This window comes from Xenopus laevis, chromosome 2S (assembly GCF_017654675.1).
Source record: "Xenopus laevis strain J_2021 chromosome 2S, Xenopus_laevis_v10.1, whole genome shotgun sequence".
NCBI lineage: Eukaryota > Metazoa > Chordata > Amphibia > Anura > Pipidae > Xenopus > Xenopus laevis.
Window position 1 is genome coordinate 36,608,943 of NC_054374.1, and position 25,284 is coordinate 36,634,226.

A 25,284-nucleotide genomic window follows, 5' to 3' on the forward strand; every position below is an offset into this window, starting at 1 on the left:
GCTTTTTGCCGCCCCTTGTAACTGGCTGTTCACTGCATGCCTGAGGCAAGGTGCTAGCCTTGCCTCATGGCAGGAACGGCCGTGCCCGTACCAGACACCTGCAATCCGCAACCCTGACCTGCTACTCAACCCGCAAGTACCTTATCCGCAACACGGACCCGCTGACCATCAAGAATCAGGAAGTGCCGCCATTGTAAACCGGAAGTGACATCAACAGAAGTAGGCATGGTCAGAAAAAAAGGAGTAAATCAGGAAGTGCTGTCATTGTAAACTGGAAGTGACATCATCGGAAGTAGACGTGATCAGAAAAAGGGAGTAAAAATCGCTATTTAGAAGACCCACGTCTATACTCGCAACCCGCAGGGTACCGCAGTTTTTTCCGGGTACCCACCCTCCTGCAGGACTCTACCATACACATCACACCAATCGATTTAGCGTCTGTTCATGCGAAAAGACAATGACCCAATGGTTTTCTGACAAAAGAAAATAAAAAGTATAGGTTTACTTTATGGATGCTTTTATTCAAGGAAGCCAATTACACTTGGGTGGCAATTTTCCTGAAATCTGATAAGACTACACCATTCAGGGACTTAAAAAAAAAAAAAAATCTAATGAAGCTAGTATATCCCTCCAACAATCAAAAAAGTCTAAAATAAAAATAACATGGTTTGGCAAATCCTCAGGAAAATATTAAATACCTATAAAACAAGCTGCATACGCATCACATTAGTACGTTTATCCGAGTATGAACACAAACACGCAGAGTATTTGTATCTTGAGAAGCAGTGCTGATCTGAGAAGAAATGTTACCGGCTAGTGAATGTGGTGAGAGGGTGTTAGAGTACGGTGATACGGGGGGGAGTTAGAGGACAGAACGCTGGTCCGTAAGGCTACGTTAGACTATCCATACAATATTGTAACACAGACAGCAAGCCATCAAGTAACAGTAATATTTGGCATTTTTTAATTTAGGTTTGTTTATTTAAGTTTAATGTTAATTCCATGCTGTGTTTCAGTAAGAACAATTACAGATTGTGGATCTGTGGCTCCAGTCAGATATCCAGTAGTACAAATTAGCTTCAAGTTACACATACTGAACGAAAGAGAGGCTTGAGCGAGAGAAAGAAGGGCGGGGAGGGGAGAAGAGAAAAAAGGAAAAGAAAATGTCAACACGCATGCAGGCTATTCAACACCGGCTCCAACGCTAACCTGCTCTGAGGAGGGAGAGTAAAAAGGAGGCAAGAATGAATTAACCCGGATTGTTGACTGTTACCAGCGCCAGAGTTTTTCAGCCACATTTTTTTTTTTTGCACAGTTTCGAAAACACTAACGGCAAAACCACTACGAGGACATTCGGAAGCAATCGGCAACGTCAAGCTCTAACCACATTTGAAACAATATTATGAAGTTCAGACATTTATAAAAAAAAAAAAAAAAAAAAAAAAAAAGCCACCACACAAGTTGTACAGTGCGATCGACTCTGGTCTGCCCTAAGGAGTAACGTTTGCTCGTTCTACGTGTTTCTAAAAGGTAACAGTGCTGGATGGCCTGGAGACAATCCCTAATGCAGTCCTGTTAGTGTCTTATACAAGCTAAAATGGCTGGCGCAGCAGCAGCAGCAAAACCCACAGTCATTCACTCTTGCCTTGCTTAAACTGTGTAAAAATCATACACCCAACTGGGCAGGAACCTAATCCTGAGAACCAGCGGAAAAGTCAAATTTTGGAGGTCCTCAGAGTGAGACGGGATTTTTATTTTGGAGGGAAGGGGCAGTTGGTTAGAGAGGGTCTCTTGTTGGCTTTAATGTCTCACTGATTTTCATCTTCCACGTCCTGCAGTGCTTCTTTATTCTGATCTTCACCTGAAACAGGAAAGAGTTCATTAGCACACAACATGGAAAGCTCAAGGCTATAGAAAAATACAAAAACATGACAAGATTTTTATTTTTTTGGCCCAATTCTACTCAATCACAAGGAACAATTAAAATAATTGATATAGGTGGTAGACACCAGAAATTAACCTTTTTTGCTTTTTACATCAGAACATCGGGGCTCATTTATCAAGACTGGGCAAATTTGCCCATGGGCAGTTACCTATGGCAACCAATCAGTGATTAGCTTTTTCAAGCCAGCTGCAAGTAGAAAAATTAATGCAGCTATCGGATTGGTTGCCATGGGTTAGTGCCCGTGGGCAAATTTGCCCAGTGTTGAAAAATGAGCCCCACTGTCTTGGAATGCTATTTATAAATTTGCCATGAAAGTATTTGCCTGATGCTTTTACATTACCTTTCCTACCCCCATGTCCCTCTATAAGGGGGCTGCCATGTTTGTGCAGCAGTAGTCCGTTACAAGCCGACTTAAGTAACAATACAAGAAGAACTATCAACAAAAAATGATCTATAGGTATCACCTTTGTTTTAAAAAAGCCAACTACATACTTGTGACAAAGTGGCCGCCACATTGCTGGTGTACTTATGTAGAGTGTGTATTTAAAAGAGAACTAAACCCTAAAAATTAATGTGGCTAAAAATGCCATATTTTATATACTGAACTTATTGCACCAGCCTAAAGTTTCAGCTTGTCAATAGCAGCAATGATCCAGGACTTCAAACTTGTCACAGGGGTCACCATCTTGGAAAGTGTCTGCGACACTCACATGCTCAGTGGTCTCTGAGCAGCTGTTGAGAAGCTAAGCTTAGGGGTCGTCACTAATTATCAAGCAGAAAATGAGGTTGGTCTGTAATATAAGATGATGCTACAAGGCTGATTATTAAATTCTGATGCTAATTGCACTGGTTTCTGTGCTGCCATGTAATAATTATCTGTATTAATTACTAATCAGCCTTATATTGTGACATTTCTATTCTATGTGTATTGTATATTGTGAGTGGGTCCCTGAGCTCAGTAAGTGACAGCAGCACAGAGTATGTACAGTGAATCAGCAGAAAAGTAGATGGGGAGCTACTGGGGCATCTTTGGAGATACAGATCTTTACTGCTAAAGGGCTGTGGTTGCCTTGGGCTGGTACAGAAGCACAAAACAATGTACTGATGTCATCAGTTATAAATGGTGACTTCTGATGTCATTTGTCACGTCTCACTGAAATGTGTGTATTATTATAAAGTACCCCCAGTTGTAAAATATGAGGATATTAGAAGTTACCTCGGAGTTCCATGACCTGTATACAAACACTCTGCCTTCGGCCTCGTGTTTTTATATGGTCATGAAACTCCTCGGTAACTTATAATATCCTTATATTTTACAAGAGGGGTACTTTATTCACTATATAATCTACAGTCTGGTCATTTCCCTATGGGACCAGACTGTAAATTATATGCTTTCAAATGGCACTTTCTGACGTCAGAACACTTTCAAATTGAACGCCGGTGCGCCCGATTTGGACCCTGGCGACCACAATTGGACGCTGACCCCTCCCCCGATATTTTACATAAAATGTAGATTATAATGCATAATGTACCCCCTACTGAAATTTATAAAGATATTAGAAGTCACCTCAGAGTTATGTGACCAGTATAAAAGTCACATAACTCCTCAGTAACATAATATCTTTATAAATTACAGTAGGGGGTACATTATCCACTATATAATACACAAAAGCCATGAATATCCTGTAAATTATATCCTTATAAACGGTGAGTTCTGATGTCATCAGTTATAAACGGTGAGTTCTGATGTCATTTCTGTCACATGACTCACTAAAACTTGTGTATTATAATAAATAAAGTACCCCCAGTTGTAAAATATGAGGATATTAGAAGTTACCTTGGAGTTCCATGACCTGTATAAAAACACTCGGCCTTCGGCCTCGTGTTTTTATATGGTCATGAAACTCCTCGGTAACTTATAATATCCTTATAATTTACAAGAGGGGGTACTTTATTCACTATATACACACACACACACATTATGCCCGAACTACTTGTACAATATATTTTTTTTAATTCAATAATTAATAGCACTGCTAAAAATCACCATCAAACCTGAACTGCTGCTAAATTGTTCCCTCGATACCCTTTGTAATAATGTGCCCAGCTCATACAAGTGGATAGTATCAGTGTGAGACATAGCAGTGTGAGAGTTTGGGCAGCGAGTAGGACACGTCATTAGTGCAGGTGTTTCACTGATCCCTCACTTGTCTCCCATCAGCTGACAGGGGCTAATGGTATGGAGGGACTGGGGGGGAGCACAATGTTTCTTATTCTATGTCTATAGCAGAACTATTCAGCAGAATACATAATAACACTATATCTTACATACAAACAGGAACCTTGTGACTACTCAGTGTACAATAGCTCATTTTATTTGTAAGCAGGTCAGTGGCAGAATCTTCAGAGATCTCAGTCACCCCTTGGTCTTCACTTCATCGACTTGCCCTTGTTTATTAGATCAGGATTATTATATGTGGGGCAGTAGCTGAGCTTTGCTGGTATAGAGGCTTTTCCCTCTTTACATGTAACAACTGTTCCCACAGAATATAAAGCAGCCGCTGGCAGGCATCATGAATTCTTTATTGCAGGCACACACGCTTGTATAAACACAATTACAAGTTCACACACCCATAAAGATCTCCATGCACGGCCGGCTACTGTTAGTTTCCAGAGAAATGAGCTTTGTTAATTACACACACATTACAGCAAACAAATTAGGAATAGAAATTGAAGTGTAAGACCCAGGGCAGAGAAAGGATTAGGCACAAATGCTACACATACAGAAACACAGCAAACTAATATGTATTTTGTCTACTCTGCTCTTACATTTCTCTATGATCTGAGAAAATAAATGAACATTAGGGAGGAGGGATCTGATAAATAAGCCAATAGACTGTTGAGTTTTACATCAAGGCCAATGTGATAACAAGTGTTTAAAAATGGCACCAATCACGGATGACCGACTACTGGTACCTCCCTATCATAAAGAGAAAGATTCACCTTTGGGTTAACTTTTAGTAGGTTATAGAATGGCCAATTCTAAGCAACTTTTCAATTGGTCTTCATTATTTATAGTTGAAATATTTGCCTACTTCTTCTGACTTTTTTCTTCTTTCAAATGGGGGGGGGGGGTCACTGACCCCATCTAAAAACAAATGTTCTGTAAGGCTACAACTGTAATGCTACTTTTTATTGCTTGCCTTTCTATTCAGACCTTTCCTATTTATATTCCAGTCTCTTATTCAAATCAATGCATGGTTGCAATTCCAAACAGAGCTGCTGAATAAAAACCACAAATAATAAAATATGAAAACCGATTGCAAATTGTCTCAGAATATCACTCTCTACGTCATACTAAAAGTTAACGCAAACGTGAACAAACCTTTCGTTCTATAACATAATAAAAGTTACCTTAATGGTGAACCACCCCTTTAACCCCTATTTTTGACAGGACCGATTAAAAAAAAAAAAAAAAAGTCAGAACTTCTAGAAATAAATAGAAAAACAAAACTATGACTTGCAGGGTCTATGTACAAGGATTGTTCCATGGAAGATACTTGAGGAAAGAAACCATGATAAACAAACACAAAGGTTTCAGCATGCAAGGCCCTTCAACTAAAAAAAATAAATAAAAAATAAAACAAATAGAAAACTGATGGGAGTCATGCCTAACAGAATTATTTGCAACCATCCAGCCAAAATCTAGTGCAGCAATTTAACCCTTTATGTGCTCACTGAACAAGAGCAAAGGAGTGGAACAAGATGAACAAAACCAGTGAAAGGGTTAAGACTTCACCACTAGCAGATGACAAGATGCCATGTTTAGCCTAAAACAATATCCCAGAAGCTACTAAATATAAAATTCAAAAAATATCTTAATTAAGTTAACATGGTAGAAAATGGTACATACTGACCCTCCAATAATCCACTCAAGAGGGGTCCGTATGTACCATTTTTTACTATGTCAACTTAAGATATTTTTTTAATTATATAGCTTCTGGGATATTGTTTTTGGCTAAATTTTTAGTGGTGCTTTTGGAACTGTGGCAAGGCCCTGGGAGCTTTGGTTGCCCTGTGTGGACCGGCAAATTGTATTCCCCCTAAATTATTCAATATTGCTGCCATTTTTGGCTGGGCAGACGCACACAAAGCTCAATGTCAAATGCAGCGGTTACAGTGGAAAACAAGGCAGCTTCTTGATGCAGTTGGATTAACTTACAACAAATATTTAGGAAATGAACGTGGGTTTCCTTTTAAGAATCTACACAGAAAAGGGGGGGGGGAACATGAAGGGTGAAAGTGACGTTATGGCATGAACAAAAATAAAAACTAATTGATTTAGGAATAAAACTTCCAGAATCCTCATTATATACAGCAACCGTGGGATATAATTTATACGTCTGGATTACATTTTCTGGACATGGATAGCAAGATAAATATCTGGTTGTTTTAGCTGCAGATGTGACTGGCTGCATTGCCCAATGGTTTTGTACAACACTACACTTCTGCAAGAACACTATTCTGGGACAGGGTCTAGAACTGCAATCCAGTAATTTGCTAAGGGCTATGCTGAGCAGTTTCCCAAGTAATAAACACAGTTTCAAATTTTTCAGAACTAAAACCTCATAGGAATTACAATGGAGAACAGTAAATCAAGTATAAAGCACACTAAATTGTTTATAAGAAGCCAAACATGACACCTGCAAAAGTCAGTGCGTGTTTGAATAGTGATACTTTATTAAAACTACAAAAGGGCAGACGAGTTGCCAGCAAAGCCTGGTAAGAAAAGCCTCTGAATGGTGTATAAAAGCCTATGCTGTTACTTCAAAACTGCTTCTGGGAGGTACCACAAACAAGTGCTCTTTCACCTGAACTTATGAGAAAGGGGTCACTGTTGTGGCATAATATGTAACAAAGACTAAAATCAGGATTGTGAAGTGATTGGACATAAAACAGACTAATGGTACATACCGTCACCTTGCATATCTGAAGTCCATAGTGTCAGATTATCACGTAACAATTGCATGATAAGTGTGGAGTCTTTGTAACTTTCTTCACTCAGTGTGTCCAGTTCTGCAATGGCGTCATCAAATGCTGCTTTTGCCAACCTATAAAACAAAAGTAGTGTTGGTTTCAGCAAGACGTCGTTCTTATTGCAGGAAAACAATCATGAAATAAAGGCAAAAAAAAAAAAAAAAAAAGTTCTGATCATTATACGTCTGGAAGTTCCTAATCCATCTGTCTAGAAAAGCTTTTTTTTTTCCAAAACAGATGACAATGCTGAGAAACTCTCCACAACTACTACTGAGCAGGTTCTATCCTAGATGCCCCAACCCGATTGATCCATTACCTGTACACTGTTACCCGGAAACCAGTTATCCAGAAAGCTCCGAATTACTAAAGGCAAGCTCCCATAGACTCCATAGTATAAGACCCCTTTTTAATGATTTCCTTATTATTTAATAAGACAAGAACGTGTACTTGATCCAAACTAGCATATAATGCTAGTGGAAGCGAACCCAAGCTATTGGGTTTATTTAATGTGTATGTGATTTTCTAGTAGACATAAAGGTATGAAGATCCAAATTACAGAAAGATTATCTAGAAAACCCCAGGTCCTGAGCATTCTGGATAACAGATCTCATACATGTACAAGGAACACAATAGGTGATTTTTATCAAACCAAATTCTGTATCTCACCGGACTGCCGCCTTTTCATCTTTTTGAGCAACAAGGAACACAATAGCTACTGACCTGAAGTGATTCTAACCACCAATAAGTTAGCTCAGCAACAGACAGGGTGTGCGGCTGAAATTGGGAGTGACTTGACCAATGGACAGAAGACTAAGCTCAACTGTGGGTGGTCCAGGCAGCATCATTTGACCAGCACCCCAGATCCCTCACTAAATATTACTCTCCCTTCCTCTTAAGGTAGAATGTATTTGTAGCACTTTACTATTGCTCATAGTGTACAAGCTTCATACAAAAAAAGCACTTTGTGTGGCAATATCACCTTCTTTCCCAGTTGCTTCTGCTCTATATTTTTAGTAATTGTGACAAAAGATCTAGAGGAGGTTGACAAGTCTGACATGTGCATCTCATAATCCTCACACCCAACATACTACAACTGTAGGCACAGGTTAGAGTAATAATTAAAGATTACCCTTTGCAGGTTTACGGTAACACTCACCTGCAGGCACGGTCAGGGGAATTTAGAATTTCATAGTAGAACACAGAGAAATTAAGTGCAAGACCTAAACGAATTGGATGTGTTGGAGGAAGTTCTGTCATTGCGATATCACTTGCAGCTTTGTAAGCCACCAAGCTGTTCTCTGCAGCCTCCTTTCTGTCATTGCCTTGAGCAAACTCTGCCAGATATCGGTGGTAGTCGCCTTTCCTGTGGAAGGATAAAGCAGAACAGGTGAAACTATGCATTGGCACATATTATTATTATTATCATGACACAACATCCTGTTCAGCAAACAAATATACCATGAAGCGGATGGCTTTGGTTAATACTGAATGCTTGTAACCAGTTTCTTGTCTGTTCATAGGGAACTTTCTGGTGTCTTGATCCCATATTATTATCTTTATTACTTAGATTTTATGGTAAGGCTGCAACGCTTTTTTCTTTATTTTCCAGACACTTGTGTTTCGTCTAAATTAGCGGTTAAAATTTGTGCAAAAGGCAACTCACTATAAAAGACTATGGGGTATATTTATCAAAGAGTGAAGTTTGAGATCACCGCAGTCCTCTAGAGTGAAATTCAGCCACTCTCCATTCATTTCTATGGGATTTTTAAAAGAGTATTTATCAATGGGTGATTAAAGTTAATTTTTTGATAAATACGGCTTTAAAAATCCAATAGAAACGAATGGAGAGAGGCGGAATTTCACTAGCAGACTGTGGCGAACTCTTACTTCACTCTTTGATAAATATACCCCATAGAAGGGATGGGTATAGGAGAAGTGAAGGTGAATTACAGAGCCAAGACAACAATCAATGGCTCTCTAGATCTGCCTAAATAGTCATAAGTACAAATGCTTCTGAACTACTGCACTTACACTAAAGCCTAGGATGAATCTGATCTCAGTGGCTGGATAACTAATTACACGGTCATACTTTACATGCTACATTCAAAGAGTAAGGACAGACTAAACCATGAATATAAGAAGCCCCACCAAATTGTTTTGCTTTAATATTTCACACTTAAAGTTACATTTCAAAACAATTCAGTTAGGAAAGTATCTGTTGCTGGTACTTACATTTTATAGTAAAAAACCTTGGACTCTCCACTGCTTGCAGCTGGAATGAGGTGCTTGTCCAGTACATCCAGAATGTCATTACAGATAGATTTCAACTCAGTCTCAACCTGAAACAAAATACGACATCTCAAAACCTTTCTTCAGGAAAGTCATTACTGAAAAGTGATGCCTAGGCACCTGCAAATTCATGTATGGGATCCCTTATCCAGAAAACCCACTCTCTCTACATTTTCAGCAAATAATTCAAATTTTTAAATGCAAAAGTAATTTCATAATAAAAACAGTACTTTGTATCGGCTCTAGGGATGCACCGAATCCAGGATTCGGCCGAATTCTTCTGCCCAGCCAAACGGAATATGAATTAGCATATGCAAATTAGGGGCAGGAAGGGAAATCGGTTGACTTTTGTCACAAAACAAGGAAATAATTTTTTGTTGCATTCCCACCCCTAATTTGCATATGCTAATTAGGATTCTGAATCAGTTGGGTATTCGGCCGAATTCAAAATAGTGCATTCGGTGCATCCCTAATGGCTCCATATCCAGTACAGGTATGGCATCTGATATGCGGAAACCAATAATCTAGAAAGCTCCGAATTACGGAAAGGCTGTCTCCCATAGACTCCATTATAATTAAATACAAATTTTTAAAAATGATTTCCTTTTTCTCTGTAATAATAAAACAGTAGCTTGAACTTGATCCCAACTAAGATATAATTAATCCTCATTGGAAGCAAAACCAGTCTATTGGGTTTATTTAATGTTTACATGATTTTCTAGTAGACTTAAGACAAAGATCTATTATGCAGAAAAACCCCAGATCCCGGGCATTCTGGATAACAGGTCCCATACCACTTCAATTCAATGTGTGTATATATCTGTTTAAAATTTAATAAATACACAATGAAAAGAAAAGAAAAACAAACAAAAAAATCAATTAGGTTTAGTCAATAGTTTAAAGGGATACTGTCATGGGGATTTTTTTTTTCTTCAAAATGAATCAGTTAATAGTGCTGCTCCAGCAAAATTCTGCACTGAAATCCATTTCTCAAAAGAGCAAACATTTTTTTATATTCAGTTTTGAAATCTGACATGGGGCTAGACATATTGTCATTTTCCCAGCTGCCCCAAGTCATGTGACTTGTGCTCTGATAAACTTCAATCACTCTTTACTGCTGTACTGCAAATTGGAGTGATATCACCCCCTCCCTTTTCCCCCCAGCAGCCAAACAAAAGAACAATGGGAAGGTAACCAGATAACAGCTCCCTAACATAAGATAACAGCTGCCTGGTAGATCTAAGAACAACACTCAATAGTAAAGACCCATGTCCCACTGAGACACATTCAGTTACATTGAGAAGGAAAAACAGCAGCCTGCCAGAAAGCATTTCTCTCCTAAAGTGCAGCACAAGTCACATGACTGGGGGCAGCTGGGAAATTGACAAAATGTCTAGCCCCATGTCAGATTTCAAAATTGAATAAAAAAAAATCTGTTTGCTCTTTTGAGAAATGGATTTCAGTGCAGAATTCTGCTGGAGTAGCACTATTAACTGATGCATTTTGAAAAAAAAACAAAAAAAAAAAACAAAAAAACATGTTTTCCGATGACAGGATCCCTTTAAGGCTTTTTAGAAGACAAAGTTTGGTGACATTTTGGAAAGGTGCCTGAGAACTACCAGGTACCAAGATCCTAAAACCATCCTTTTTAGAGAGAAAGCCATGTATGTGTCTGCATGATGACTGTAGCGCTACTTATTGCATGACCTAAATGTTGCAGGTGCTAAATCAAGCAATTGTACCGTTTTATATAAAAAGCGAGGAGGGCAAAATACATTTTCAAAGCGGTTGTCTGTACCAATGGAAATCCATAGCCTATAGATATCATTCAGCAGAACACTTATTGTGAAAATCAACTTTATTGTAATGATGTGACAAGAAGCCTCAGTAGCACCGATGTGTATTGACATTATACACATTATTACCACACATAGTAGAGCTGCCAATTACCACAAGCCACTCTGTACTTGTGGGCAAACCTAACTGTTTCGTTGCTGCAGCTTATGAAAATTTGAGTTTTTTATGGTCAAAACTGTCAAACTTGACTAGGGAGATATTCAAATTTAATTCGAGTTTTTCAAAAAAATCAAATTAGACTTTCGAGATTCATCATACTCTGGCCCTTTAAGAACTTAAATTCGACTATTCACCACCTAAAAGTTTCATAATTGCTAATTAAGTCAATGGGAGACGCCCAGGGATCAATTTCGAGTTGTTTGCAGCCTTCCTGACATTCGAGTCAAAATAAAATTCAATTAGAGTTTTAGGGTCGAACCTATTCACCAGAGTTTAAAAAATTCAGCTTTTATAATAAATTTCGATTGGTCGAATGTCTAGTTCATGGGAGTTTATCGGGCTTTTAACAAGCTCGCATGAATACGAAATACGACCCCTGATAATGTGCCTCCAGGTGTAAGGCATTTCCTTAAAATGTTAGTGTGATGGAGCATTTAACAACCCTCATGCTGGGACATAAAGGCAAGAGTAGCTTTGCATTATGGAGGATACACTTTTGAGTGTAATGCTGGCGGGAAAGAATTTGTAATATATTTTTTTTTTTCTTGCTGACATGGTAATCTTTATTAGGGGAATTAATACAAAAATATAATGGAGTAAAGCACACAATGGTGCATGCAGAAACACAAACCAGCAAATGGTCTTTGCAATGTCTGACTAACTTAAAGCAGCAGCATACTCCCTTGTGTAGCGCGAGTTCAATGTACAGAAAACAGCAAGTGAGACAAAAGGCATGTTAAGCACAATTCCTATTTATTGGATTAATGAACAAGGGTTATATTGTGCCTCTTAAGGTGGCCATAGACGCAAAGATCTGATCGTAGAAATCGAGGATTCGTACAATTTTCAGACTGTGTGTGAAGAAACCTGACATTTTTCGTCCCGCGAAGATCAGTCGTTTGGTCGATCGGACAGGTTAAAAGATTTCTGTCGGCTGCAGGTAATATCTCTGCATGTATTGCTGATCGTACGATTTTCAGAGGGAGACTGTCACTAGCTTTAGTCGTACATAACTTTCGTCCGATTGCTGTCAGGGGCAGAACATCGGCTGATCTGTTCTTTTCTACTTTATTTGATCTGAATGGTTAGTGGCAGGTCGGGAGATGGGGGAAGTCCGATCGTACGTTGATTCGTAACAATCGGATCTTTGCGTCTGTGGCCAACTTAAGGGGCTATAGCCGTGCCAAGTTTCCTTATCCCTCAATCTCTGTTCCTCTTCTGATCATAATGATAAAAATAGACTACTACCCAGCAATATAAAAGAAAGAAAGAAAAAAAGAAAGAAAGCTTTCCAACAAGGGGAACCATGGGTAGTGGCCCGTTTGTAGTACTAATGGTTTTATTTATTGACCAGAAAATATGTCTCTGCTATTTTTTTTTAGTCACATTTAGGGTCAGGGCACACAGGCAGATTCAGGGAGATTAGTCATCCAGCGACAAATCTCTTCTTCAGGGTGACTAATCTCCCCGAACTGCCTACCCACCAGCTAAAATGTAAATCAGCGGCGGGGTGGCACTCGGAGCGATTCGTTTTCTGAAGTTGCCTGACTTGGAAACTTCGGAAAACAAAACGCTCCGAGTGCCATCCCGCCGGCAATTTGCATTCTAGCCAGCTGGGAGGCAGTTCGGGGAGATAAGTCGCCCTGAAGAAGAGGAGATTTGTTGCCGGGCGACTAATCTCCCGAATCTGCCCTGACCCTTAGGCAAAGTTGACTGTTGTGCACCCTACATAATGGTGCCCTATATAAAAAGCTTGTGTGGCTTGTAGAGGGCAGTCTCACCATTTGTCGATATTCCCTTATCATTTTGAGTTTATCTTCTCCCCCTTTGTTCTCCTCTTTCTGTTCAATGCTGCTGATTATTCTCCATGACGCTCTCCTGGCTCCAATCACATTCTTATATGCAACAGAGAGCAAGTTTCTTTCTTCTACTGTCAATTCCACATCCATTCCTGCAACTTTCTTCATAGATTCCACCATTTCTAAAAAAAAATAGAAATTCATGCGAATTAGTGTATTCAACAGGACTATTTGTATGAATTTTTACATCTTCCACAAGTATTTCAATTAAATAAATCAGCATAAGACTGAGCAATGAAAAATAATAAAAAATAGAACAGACAAAGCTCAATCAATTTGTAAATATTTGTTCCAAAACAGCCCCCCCCCCGGGACAGAGAGCACAAATTAAAAGAAGTTACAAATCACACATCCTTTAATGCCAACCTCAATGCATCTAAAGCTGGCCATAGATGTTGAGATTTTTCAAAGATCCGATCCTCATCGTGAGACCACGATTTTCTCGGAGCGATCGTACGAATTTACCATCAACTAAAAAGACCAATTTGCCAGGAAAACAAAGGGGAGCTGCCTGCTTGGCCCTGCAATCATAGATAGATTGCACTGGGGCCGACAAAGATTTTTTGACCTGGCCGATCAATTTCCTGACAGATCTCGGCCTAAAAATCATAAGATGTATGATCGTTCGAATCCCACTAACCGCACGATAATTTCGAAGGATTGGTCGGACTTCGCTAAAATCGGTTGTTCAGCAAGAAGAATCGTTGCGTCTATGGGGAGTTTAGCCTCTAAATCTCAAAGACTGCAATGCTTTTCTGATCACAATAATATCACAGCTATGGGTATTTGAAGTAAGCGTAAAATATTTGTAATCTTTATAAAAACTGGTTCTACTGAACCAACAGGTATTCACTATTACAGGTAAGAGTCTTGCATTCATTTGCCTGTGGGCACTTTTAATAGAAGTCAATGAGGAAAGTTCTCTAGTCTTATTAAATGGGTTGTTCACCTTCCAAGCACTTTTTTTTTCAGATTATTCACCAGAAACACTTTTCAATCGCTTTCCATTTTTTACAGTTTTCCAAAAATGTACGTTTAATGTTTGAGTCTCTAATGTTTCAGTCTGGCAGCTCAGTGATCAAGGAAGCATCTGAACTGTTAAAATTGACTCAATTTAGTTGATACATTTCTCAGCAGTATCTGCGGAACATTCGCAACTATTGTATCAAATAATGAAACCCAGAGATCAGCAGGGCAAAGATAACAAATGTATCAACTAAATGTATCAATTTAGATCAATTACAGAGTCAGTGACCCCTCCTGCCAGCTGCTTTAGAAGGTGAAAAATGAAACTTTACACTTCAGTATTAGAAAAACATGACAAATAGAAAATAGGAAAACTGGAAAAAGTACTTATTTCTGGTGAACAGTCTGAAACCAACTGGAAAAAAGTGTTTGAAGGTGAACAACCCCTTTAAGTGAAAGAAAAAGGAATCACCACCCATTATACGGTTTTCTAACCAACTTTCCAATATACAAATTACATATTTTCAACAGCGTCAGTTACTATTAAAAGCAGTATATGTTTAACATTTCCTGCTCTGTGGATCTTGAAAGAAAATGTAACTGGCAGTTTTTATTTTTTAAAGGCCCCCATACATTGGCCGACAAAAGCTGCGGACAGACCGTGTCAGCAGCTTATTGGCCCGCGTGTGGGGCCATCCGATGGGATTCCCTGATCGATATCTGGCCTAAAGTCGGCCAGATGCCGATTGGGCAGGTTAAAAAAATCTGTTGGTAGCGTGGCCAGATCTTTTCGTTGATGCGGTCCTGCGATCCGACCACCCGTTTGGCCTCCTTTCCTCTCCTGGGGCCCACGACTGGATCAGCCCGATATCGGCCACTTCAATGAGGCATATCCGGGAGAGATCCACAGCGGATCTCTCTGTGTATGGCCACCTTAAGTCTATTAATCAGCTGGATCCTGCTGCTTCAAGAGTCAGAAGCCGAAAATGGATACAAATTTCAACAGCAGTAACATTTGCAAGTATAAACAATTAATATCTACAAATCTGAAAAATAAGAAATGTATTATGTTCATTATGCAAAAACATGGTTGTCTGGAGGTCATCTAAATGCATTCTGCTAACAAATGTCTTTTTCCATCTTTATAATGCTTTTACCCTTATTGTACAGCTTTGTGTATATGCTGAGGACTAAACACGATATTTGAACTTAAAGGGATACTGTCATGGGGAAAAAATTTTTTTTTTCAAAATGAATCAGTTAATAGTGCTTCTCCAGCAGAATTCTGCACTGAAATCCATTTCTCAAAAGAGCAAACTGATTTTTTTTATATTCAATTTTGAAATCTGACATGGGGCTAGACATATTGTCAATTTCCCAGCTGCCCCAAGTCATGTGACTTGTGCTCTGATAAACTTCAATCACTCTTTACTGCTGTACTGCAAGTTGGAGTGATATCACCCCCCTTCCTTTCCCCCCCCCCGGCAGCCAAACAAAAGAACAATGGGAAGGTAACCAGATAGCAGCTCCCTAAAAAAAGAGAACAGCTGCCTGGTAGATCTAAGAACAACACTCAATAGTAAAAACCCATGTCCCACTGAGACACATTCAGTTACATTGAGAAGGAAAAACAGCAGCCTGCCAGAAAGCATTTCTCTCCTAAAGTGCAGGCACAAGTCACATGACCAGGGGCAGCTGGGAAATTGACAAAATGTCTAGCCCCATGTCAGATTTCAAAATTGAATATAAAAAAATCTGTTTGCTCTTTTGAAAAATGGATTTCAGTGCAGAATTCTGCTGGAGCAGCACTATTAAATGATTCATTTTGAAAAACATTTTTTCCCATGACAGTATCCCTTTAAACTGGGCAGAGTCACTGTGGAGTAATGACATCAGAGCTCATAGGGAAAGTCACCCAGAGATATGAAACTGCGTGGGTCAAGACAAGGGTGCAGATGTGCAGTACAGAAGAGCTGAATAGATAAGATTAGCAGTAAAAATAGGAAGTTTACAAAGGCAATCCAGGCAAACATATAGCCCAAGCTTTTGTCTAGAATGCTAAGCAATTTAGCAAACACCTTTAGGCTGAGGGGACAGTGGTATTTCTCCAGTCTGCATACTTTAGCCGTGTGAGAAAAACCAAGACAATGCTATTACTAATAGTACTGCTCTAGTACACAATTTAAAAGTAAGAGTGGTTTCCATTGGTCAGTGGGAGGAGCTTCACCACTGGCTGAAATCCAGAGGCAGAGAAAATGCACGTGCCTTTAGTCTAATGCTGTAGGCTAAACATCTTACCAGGAATTCAAGAACCTGCACCACCTGTGTTGTATCATGCCCAACCCTGTTACTAGTATAACCCAGGCACTGCTAATGTCCTTATAGCAGATCTGTTCCTATATTATTTAACTGGTGGTATGTAGGTCTGATCTATTTACAGATTAGAAAGAACTTCATTAAAACATATAATACATTTTTTAAAAGGAGCAGATTTCACACACTGCAAATGCAGGACTGGCTACAGGCAGGTGACTAGTGACATCCCTGCTGCTGAGGAGCCAGGAAGGCTTGTGGGGATAAGCTGCGCCAGGCACAGTGGATCAGCTGTAGGGATAGGGATGGAACCCGAGCCCATGTAAGTGAGCAGTATAAATAAGGAGCTCAGCTTCCTTCCCACCCCCTATCAAGCACTTCTGCTGACACTCACTGGTACAGCTGCAATCACTGGTGGAGCTGCAAAACACTCAGCTAATTACACTGCTCACAAGCTGAAGAAAAGCACTTGGCCAAGGCTTAAAAAAAAAAAAAAAAAAAAAGGCAGCAGTCAATTGATACATTCAGTCCTTTCAGTAACTTAGGCACGGGCTCCAATCCTATTGGTAGAGAGGAGCAGCAGTGGTTGTTCTGTGGGTGCATAGCAGGAGTCAGTGTGTAAATGACAAAGCCTCATATAGAAGCAATCTCAGCACAAGAGCAAGGGGCAGGGTAAAGCTCATCACCACTCGGCAGTGTCCCTCCTTACACCAGGAACAGGCTGGTTGTGTTTTTTTAGAAAATGCTGCATTTTTTATTGTTCTGCTTCTAGTAATCTTACAGACCTTAACCTTCCTTCAGTTCAGGCTTCTCTCATGTCGCCTAATGAGCAGATCTTTCAGGGACAGGCAAATCTGCTTGTTTGTGGCCACCTCCACACTACTGATGTGTGGGACAACCTGAAACCCAGCGGGACCTGTGAGTCGGGCACGTTTGGGCTAGCTCCTGCACAATGTCTAAAGGTGGCGACACACGGGCAGATTAAAGCTGCCGATATCAGTCCTTTAGACCAGCAGTTCTCAACCTGTGGGTCGCGACCCCTTTGGGGTCGGACAACACTTTCACAGGGGTCGCCAGAGTAGGCACCTGCATAGGGCACAGTCGTAGGGGGGGGGTGCATTTTTAAATTTCTTTGTTTGAAGGTTCTCCCATGCTCCAGCAGAGTTCCGCTCTGCTCCCCACTTCCCTCTTACTTTCCCTTTGCCCTGGGTCTGATTGCGCCTCTCTCCCTCCAGTTCGCAAAGAGTTCTCCAATGAAGTGGTCCGGATGCGCATGCGCTGTATGAAGCGGCGCATGGTGACATCACTCTGCATAGAGAGCTGTACTGGCCTGGCACGCTGGTGTGCGCATTGAAGAGAGCCCAGCCAGAAGACAATGTGCAATTCTTTGTTCTGAAACTGGCTGCCTGGTGTTGTTGGAGAATAGTGAGCACTGAGCAGAGAGGCATAGTCAGATCTGGGGCAATATTTTTGGTATTGCCAGACTAAGGGGCAATGCATTGTTGGCACAAGAGTTAAAGACTTGGGGGGCAATATGCTGCCACTTGGCACAACAGGTACATACTTGGGGGGGCAATATTTTGGGTATTGCTAGCACCTGGATAGATTTGGGGGCAATATTTTGGCTGCTGGCTGACACAGGTACAGATTGGGGGCAATATTTTGACTGGAAATGGTCCTACAGAATGGGGGGGGGGGCGCTGATTGAAGCCTTTGCCTAGAGTGCCAAACTACCTTGGCCCAGCTCTGCGCCCAGAGACGAGTACCCGGCGTGATGACATCATGGCGCCAACCCCATCACATACACCCCATACAAATATAGGTGTATGTGACAGGGTTGGCACCATAATGTACTTATGCAGACCAGTCACACATGTGAGAGAGCAGCTACTGCAAAATTACAGTTATGAAGTAGCAACGAAAATAATTTTATGGTTGGGGGTCACCACAACATGAGGAACTGTAATAAAGGGTCGCGGCATTAGGAAGGCTGAGAACCACTGCTTTAGACCGATTCGGCAGCTTATCTGCCCATGTGTGGGGGCTCCCGACGGGTCCTCCCGATCGATATTAGGCCAAAAATCGGCCAGATATCGATCAGTCATGTTTGATTTTTTGTACGATTCAGGACAGCATCGGCTAGTTGATGCGGTCTTGCGACCTATTGGAGCCAATTCGTAGTATTGCAATCCGATCATGTGGCCCCAGGGCCGAACATTCGGATTCATACGATATCGCCCAGCCGTTAGCGGGCATATCAGGTTAAGATCTACTCATTTGGTGACCTTGCCAAACGAGCAGATCTTATAGTATATGGCCACCTTTAGGCAACCTAGCATTGCAGGCTTCTGGCACCTAAATTTATAGTTTCGCGTCTGTCCCCTCCCCTTTTGTGACATTATTGCAGGGCAGGCGTGGGCCTATAAACAGAGAGGGGGGAACGGTGAGTCGGATGTGGGTTGGGAGAGGGCGGGTTAGGGTCAGGTGTGGGTCGAGAACTTCTCAACCCTCTCGCCACTACTTCACACAGCTCTTTAAATTTACAGTAACAAGTGATACAAAATAAATATAGGACTGATGACCCTGCTAACAATATCTTACACAGATACCACGGCGGAGGCAAACATAGCTGACTAATGGGACATCTATGGGCACACATTTACACAGACCATCCATCAAACAGTGAACAAGACTACTCAGTTTGCAGATAAATCTATTGATAGCAATATTTTTCTATGGCATAGACACTAAACAGTCTGACTATATGCTAACTACCACTCTCTGCAATCTGAAATTGGATATTTTACTGCACCGAAATTACAATGTGTGGTTCACATAAATGTTAATTTCACTAGAAGTAGTAATATCTTTCATTGGGCAATTATTTTCTTTGCATATACAACACGACTACTATTACACAGGTCATAGTACTAAGTACGGGTATGGGATCCATTATCCAAGAAAGCTCTGAATTAGGGAAAGGCCGCCTCCCATTGACTTTATTTTATCCAAATATATTTTAAAAGTTTAAGATTTCCTTCTTCTCTGTAATAATAAAACAGTATCTTGTACATGATACAAACCAAGATATAATTAATCCTTATTGGAAGCAAACCCTGCATATTGTGAACATGATTTTCTATTAGACTTAAGGTATAAAGATCCAAAGCCCCAGGTCTGGATTCTGCATTCATGCCTGTATACATGTAATTGCAAGCAGAAAGTGAGTGCAACTAAAACAAAAGACTATTTTGACTGAGCAGAGGGAGGTTTCATAGAAACACTAAGGGTAAGGCCAGACGAGGAGATTCGGGGAGATTTTGTCGCCTGGCGACTTATCGCCACGTCTTTTGCGCAACTATCTCCCTGAACTGCCTCGGCGTCTTTTCCCCATAGGCTACATCGCAAAATCGCCTGCGCTAATGCACACGCAGCGATGCGTTTTCAATAGTCGCCCAAAGTTGCACTGAGGCAACTTTGGACGACTATTGAAAACGCATCGCCGCATGTGCGATTTTGCGCTGTAGCCTATGGGGAAAAGATGCTGAGGCAGTTCGGGGAGATAGTTGCGCAAAAGAAGTGGTGATAAGTCGCCAGGCGACAAAATCTCCCCGAATCTCGTCTGGCCTTACCCTTAGGAAGTTTACATTATGTAGATATGAAAATTGATAAAGTTACACCACCTTTAAATAAAGCCAAGTCTAAAGGCACACGAATCACTGCCAATTAATTTCTTTACCACTGAGTGATGGGATTAAAGCTGTCATTTGTGCTGTGAAATGTAGAATTCAAAGAAAGCAAAAAGGTGATTACTGCATAGTTTATTAATCTAATTATTAAATTAAACAGATGACTGGTTCTTTTGGTTAGCAAACTTGTTCATCCTCTTGTTGGCCAATTATTTTAGCCCAGTAGGAAGCTATTTGCCAAACAAGGGTAGAAGAGATTATACTGCGGTTTCATCAACAGTCTTATGGTGGCCAATAAACAAGAAAAAACCAGTATATAAAACTAATAGAATCACTTCCGGTGATCTAGGGGATATTCCTCCAGTGAACAAAAAGAAGCATAAACTGAAAACATTTTATGATTTTATTGTATAAATTTGCGGAACATGCTGGTGTTTTATAAGTGCATGCTAATTATAACAGGAACAGTCCCTACAATCTCTTAAAGGGATAGAGACAAGTTTCAGTTTTAATAGGACTGTGTAGGTGTACAGCACTAATCCTGTATTTGAAAGGAGCCCCATACCTCCACTACAAGTCTTTCGCTACTCATCTGTGATGTCTACTATACCGACAAAAAGCAGGTCAGGGCATGCCCCATGTGTTGTACATACATACGCCTGAATTCATGTTACACACGTGCAAGGAACCTACACCCCCGAGGACCACATTGTGCACATCCTTTGTCTAGGGGAGGACGGGGCCAGAACTTCACAACAGGAAAAGTTAGAAAGGAAGTTCAGGAACTGTAATTTGATCTGAAAATGGAATGTAGTAAAACCGGCCAGAAGAAAAAAAGTTGTCCAAAGGTGCTTGGGTGTTTTAGACAGTCCTTTAGGTCAAAGATTTTTATACTCCAAAGTAAAACATTAGGCAGGTGCAACCAAGTTAAAGGCAGTGGCTGATGGGGAGATTTGTCGCCCGCTATAAAAATGCACAAGTGCAGGGGACAAATCTCATGAAAATTCTTCTCTGTTGGAAATAACTGAAATTGCCAGCGGTAAAAGCAATGCAGATACAGGTAACACTGTTTTGGAGATATCTAGACAGTGATTCAGCACATCTTTAAAGGGATACTGTCATGGGAAACCGTGTTATTTCTCCCACTAAGGGTAAGGTCACACTGGGCGATTTGGGGAGATTTAGTCGCCTGGCAACTAATCTTTGTGGTGACCAATCTCCCCAAATGCATTACCTCTGTCTTGTGCCGGCTAAAATGAAGTGTCGCCTTCGACATGGCACACGCGTCGCTTCGTATTCTGAAGTCGCCCTGCAACTCGTAAAGACTATAAGCAGTCAGCACTGTGCAATGGTTGTAGGGGCAGCTAAGAGTTATACAGGAATACAGAGTAAATATTACAATAAAATAAAAACATATACAATGGAGCAATTGGGCAGCTGTAGTTTTAAAAGGAGAAATTTTGTATGCAATTATGAAAATTTATATATATATATATATATATATATATATATATATATATATATATATATATATATATATATATATATATATATATATATATATATATATATATTTTGATGGCTTCACATGGGCTTCTCGAAACCTGTTCTTATGCCTTATCAAGGATGCCCTTTATGTGAATATGCAAGCATCACAGAACATTTTCCTATACACATAATAATTAACATATGTAGAGAACTGGATAAGTTGTCCCACCCCCGGTCAGGTTTCAGAGGGTCTGTTCTAGAACACTACAGCATTCCCAAGATTCCAAATATAGTAAACAAGTGAGACAAAGGTAACCATATAAACAAGAATTCCATAAATGCAAGGAGGAGGAGGTGAATTTCCCCTTCCATCAATAAGGCTTTCAATATAGGTCTCAAACAGCCCCTTGGCAAGTTATCTGAAATATGTATGTTCATTTAGTAAAAATCTAAATGCTAAAAATGAACAGTGGCAGAAATGTAAAGAAAAATGTATTTAGTCTCCCAAAGGGTGTAAAGGAAAATCAAGAGCGGCAGAAAGAAATCAAATTAAATACTGATTTTATAAAAAAAAATATCACTATTTTAACAAAGGATGTGGGTTATCCAGTAGAACATACAGGTCAGGACTAAGGCCATTGTGTGAGACAGGGCACACCTACACCTGCCAACTCTTCACAGACACGCACCCAGATGCAGAACTACAAATCCCTCCACATGATGAGTGACAGGTCTGACAGGAATGAATGAGCCGGGATGCATCAAACAGCTCACAGGCCCAGGGAGGAGTGTGGAGCAAGGCGCAACCTACTGCTTCACCGAGGAAAGGCTGGATAATATGGAGAGACAGAACCATATCATTTAGCTCTGGGACAGTTTAAACGGATAAAATCTCATATGGAAATTGGAGGCCCGATGGAAAATATGACCCAGTTATAATGAAGCAATCGGAGAGGACGATTTCCAGCTAATATTACATGCACAGTAAAATGGCTTTCAGCATCTCCCTGCCTCCCCCCACCCATATCACTGTCAGTGGAATGACAATAAAGATCTGCACAATAACACTCTGCACCAATGTGCAATGAAAGCTCTAGTGCCCGGACGCCTTACAAAGAAGCTGGAACAGTTAAAAAAATATATATATATATGTCTACATTTATATAATACAAAGTGAAACCAGCAGAGTTTGGACAGAGCTGCTCTGTGGTGCTGGGGATGTTATAAAGAAAATTCTGTTCTAGTCCAGTTCTATGCACAGGTCTAGCTTGGCTTTTTTATGGAATGCTGGGAGTTGTAGTTTAGAAGCTGAAGGTTGCAGGGCCGTGTAGAATAGAGGAGGGGTGCCCGTAGGACAGATCGTGTAAGCAGTGTGTGTAAAAGCCAAGAGATCTCGTTACTGATCACACACAGAACATGGAGAGGTCCAGGATACCATGGGACAATGAGGCAGTCTTGTTCCTTTCAGCTCCTAAATGCCGCCCTGCTGCCTGACGGCCATCCCACCCCCATGACATTTACATGGCGATGCCTTAACCCCTGCCCCGCTGCCCAGACATGCGGATTTTGCCAGATTTGCAGGAAATTGCACCACTGCGGACGTTCTACCGGCCCCGGCCGCCATCTTCAGCAGTGATCCGCCCATAAGCAGATAACCCTACACCAGTCACCGTGTATCCCTACACCAGTCACTATATATCCCTACACCAGTCACCGTGTATCCCTACACCAGTCACTATATATCCCTACACCAGTCACTATATATCCCTACACCAGTCACTGTGTATCCCCACACCAGCCACCACATATCCCTACACCGTGTATCTTCCCCACGGCACTATGCGGCTCCACAGCTACAATCAGCCCGTGCAGCCTGGCTGCGAGAGGATGCCGGGATGTCTAGTTTATCAAGGGTACAGCGTCCTCGCATTCTAAGGTTCTGTTATTTCTCTCAAAAGGCTGAAGGGGTCAATCTACACCATAAATCGCCCTCCGCCCCCCATAGTCTCGCCCTATTCGGCAGTCGCCATTTTATAAGCAGTCTCCCTTCCTCCCACAGCCCCTCCCGCTTGACCGCCACCAGACAGCCCCGGGGAGCTCCTGTAACACAGTGTGCCGCCAGTTCTACGCGAATGTCACGCCAGAAAAGCGGCTGCTATTGTACTGTCAGGGTCTCCTTTGTCCTCCCCTCCCTTTGCTAGACCCTCCGCCATTTTGTCTCGCCTCCATTCTCTCCGCCCGTCGACCTAAGGGGGGGAATTCACCGATCCTTCTTACCGTCATATCTCTCGGCCTGCTCTGCCAGTTTGGCTCTGTACACTAGATCCTCTCGCTCTTCCATGGCGGTAGCTAGCGGGGATTAAAGGCGATCTACTGGGCGGATGGAAGCCGATTGTCTGTCTCCGTCTCCCAGTGGCTCAACCTCTCTGTCGCTCTGGCTCTGCCCGGGAAAGATGGCAGCCTCAATCCGGGCACTTCCGCCTGCGCACGCGGACAATCGCTCAACTCTATGGCAACGGCTCCTTAGCAACAGCAGCAGGCGCGGCAGAAATGGGCGGAGCCCAATGGATTTTGCGTCAGGAATCAAAGGGCAGGGTCTACGCTTCATGCCGACCTTATAAGGGAGTCCGGGAGTTCTGGAACGATTGTCTCATTTATTATTGTGGTGGTGGAGGTAGTGGAATAGAAAAGACGCGCTTTGTCACACTGAGGTAATACTCATGTAATGTCAATGAGAGCTTTCAATTCTAGTAACTGCCAAGCAGGGTTGCCAGGTCTGCTTTATAAAACCAGCCAAAGTCACCCCGAAACTATCCAAGAGGCACTTTAAAAGTAGCCCAAAAATAGCACAATATGTGCAGTGAAAAAAAAGGCTAAAAAAATGAATGTGTGTGAAAAAAAGCCTTTTTCAATTTTTCACAGATTTGCAAATTTTTCCATGAAGCAAAATAGGACTGATTCGCCCGCCACCGGGAGCGTAACTACAGAGGGAGGCCTGAATTCATATAATATTTCAACAAATATTGGTAAAACAGGTCAACCTCTAGACATTGTGGTGGCCAGCAGATTCTTGACTGAAAGTCACCAGAAAATGTGAGAATGCTTAAAGGAGAATTCAACCCCTAGGCGCAAAAATCCCTCCCCTGCATAGGCCCCCCTCCCTCCTCCCTCCTCCCCCCTGGGCAAATGGCCCTAACTTGTTACTTACTCCTCCTTCTAGGTCCTCTCCAGGGGAGTTCACAGCAGCCATCTTCTCCCGAGCGCTCTTCTTCCTATATTCAGCGGCGTTTGGTGACGCATGCGCAGTAGGAGGCATTTACCGGTAAGGATCTACTGTGCATGCGCTGAAAGTCACGAAGTTTCTGAAAAAAGAAATCGGAAACTTCGTGACTTCCCCAAAAGTCACAAACTTTCCGATTTCTTTTTTCAGAAACTTCGTGACTTCGGGTAAGTAACAAGTTAGGGGCATTTGCTGGGGGGGGTAGGCTGGGGTGAGGGCAACGCAGGGGAGGGGGGAGGGATTTTTGGCCTAGGGGGTTGAATTCTCCTTTAAGAGTGACGGGAGACTGGGTAAATCTGGTAACTCTCAACTTCTACACAAGTCAGTCCCATTGCATGCTGGTTATTGTAGTCTTTCATTAAACTTGGCAGTCGGCAAATTGTTAAACAAAAACTACATTAG

The 25,284-nt window shown here is 41.4% G+C and overlaps 1 protein-coding gene across 2 annotated transcripts; it reads right to left on the reverse strand.

The window, feature by feature from the left end:
- Positions 1-500: 500 nt before the first annotated feature.
- On the reverse strand, positions 501-24,176 carry ywhae.S (tyrosine 3-monooxygenase/tryptophan 5-monooxygenase activation protein epsilon S homeolog). Of its 2 annotated transcripts, XM_041582990.1 has the most exons (7): positions 23,880-24,176; positions 13,069-13,268; positions 9,215-9,321; positions 8,139-8,345; positions 6,920-7,056; positions 6,168-6,209; positions 501-1,861 (listed from the first exon to the last, which is right to left on the reverse strand). In XM_041582990.1, exons 1-6 carry the CDS (start codon positions 23,941-23,943, stop codon positions 6,202-6,204), a joined length of 723 nt encoding a protein of 240 aa, XP_041438924.1. In that variant the 5' UTR covers positions 23,944-24,176; the 3' UTR covers positions 501-1,861; positions 6,168-6,201.
- Between the last annotated feature and the right edge of the window lie 1,108 nt (positions 24,177-25,284).

Bases quoted from the DNA above. Each gene is read 5' to 3' on its own strand.
- ywhae.S (XM_041582990.1), bottom strand. From the start codon at position 23,943: ATGGAAGAGCGAGAGGATCTAGTGTACAGAGCCAAACTGGCAGAGCAG. The intron at 13,269-23,879 runs GTAAGAAGGATC...ATTTTTTTTTAG, and splicing joins GCAGGCCGAGAGATATGACG to AAATGGTGGAATCTATGAAG. The intron at 7,057-8,138 runs GTGAGTGTTACC...TTTGTTTTATAG, and splicing joins TCCCCTGACCGTGCCTGCAG to GTTGGCAAAAGCAGCATTTG.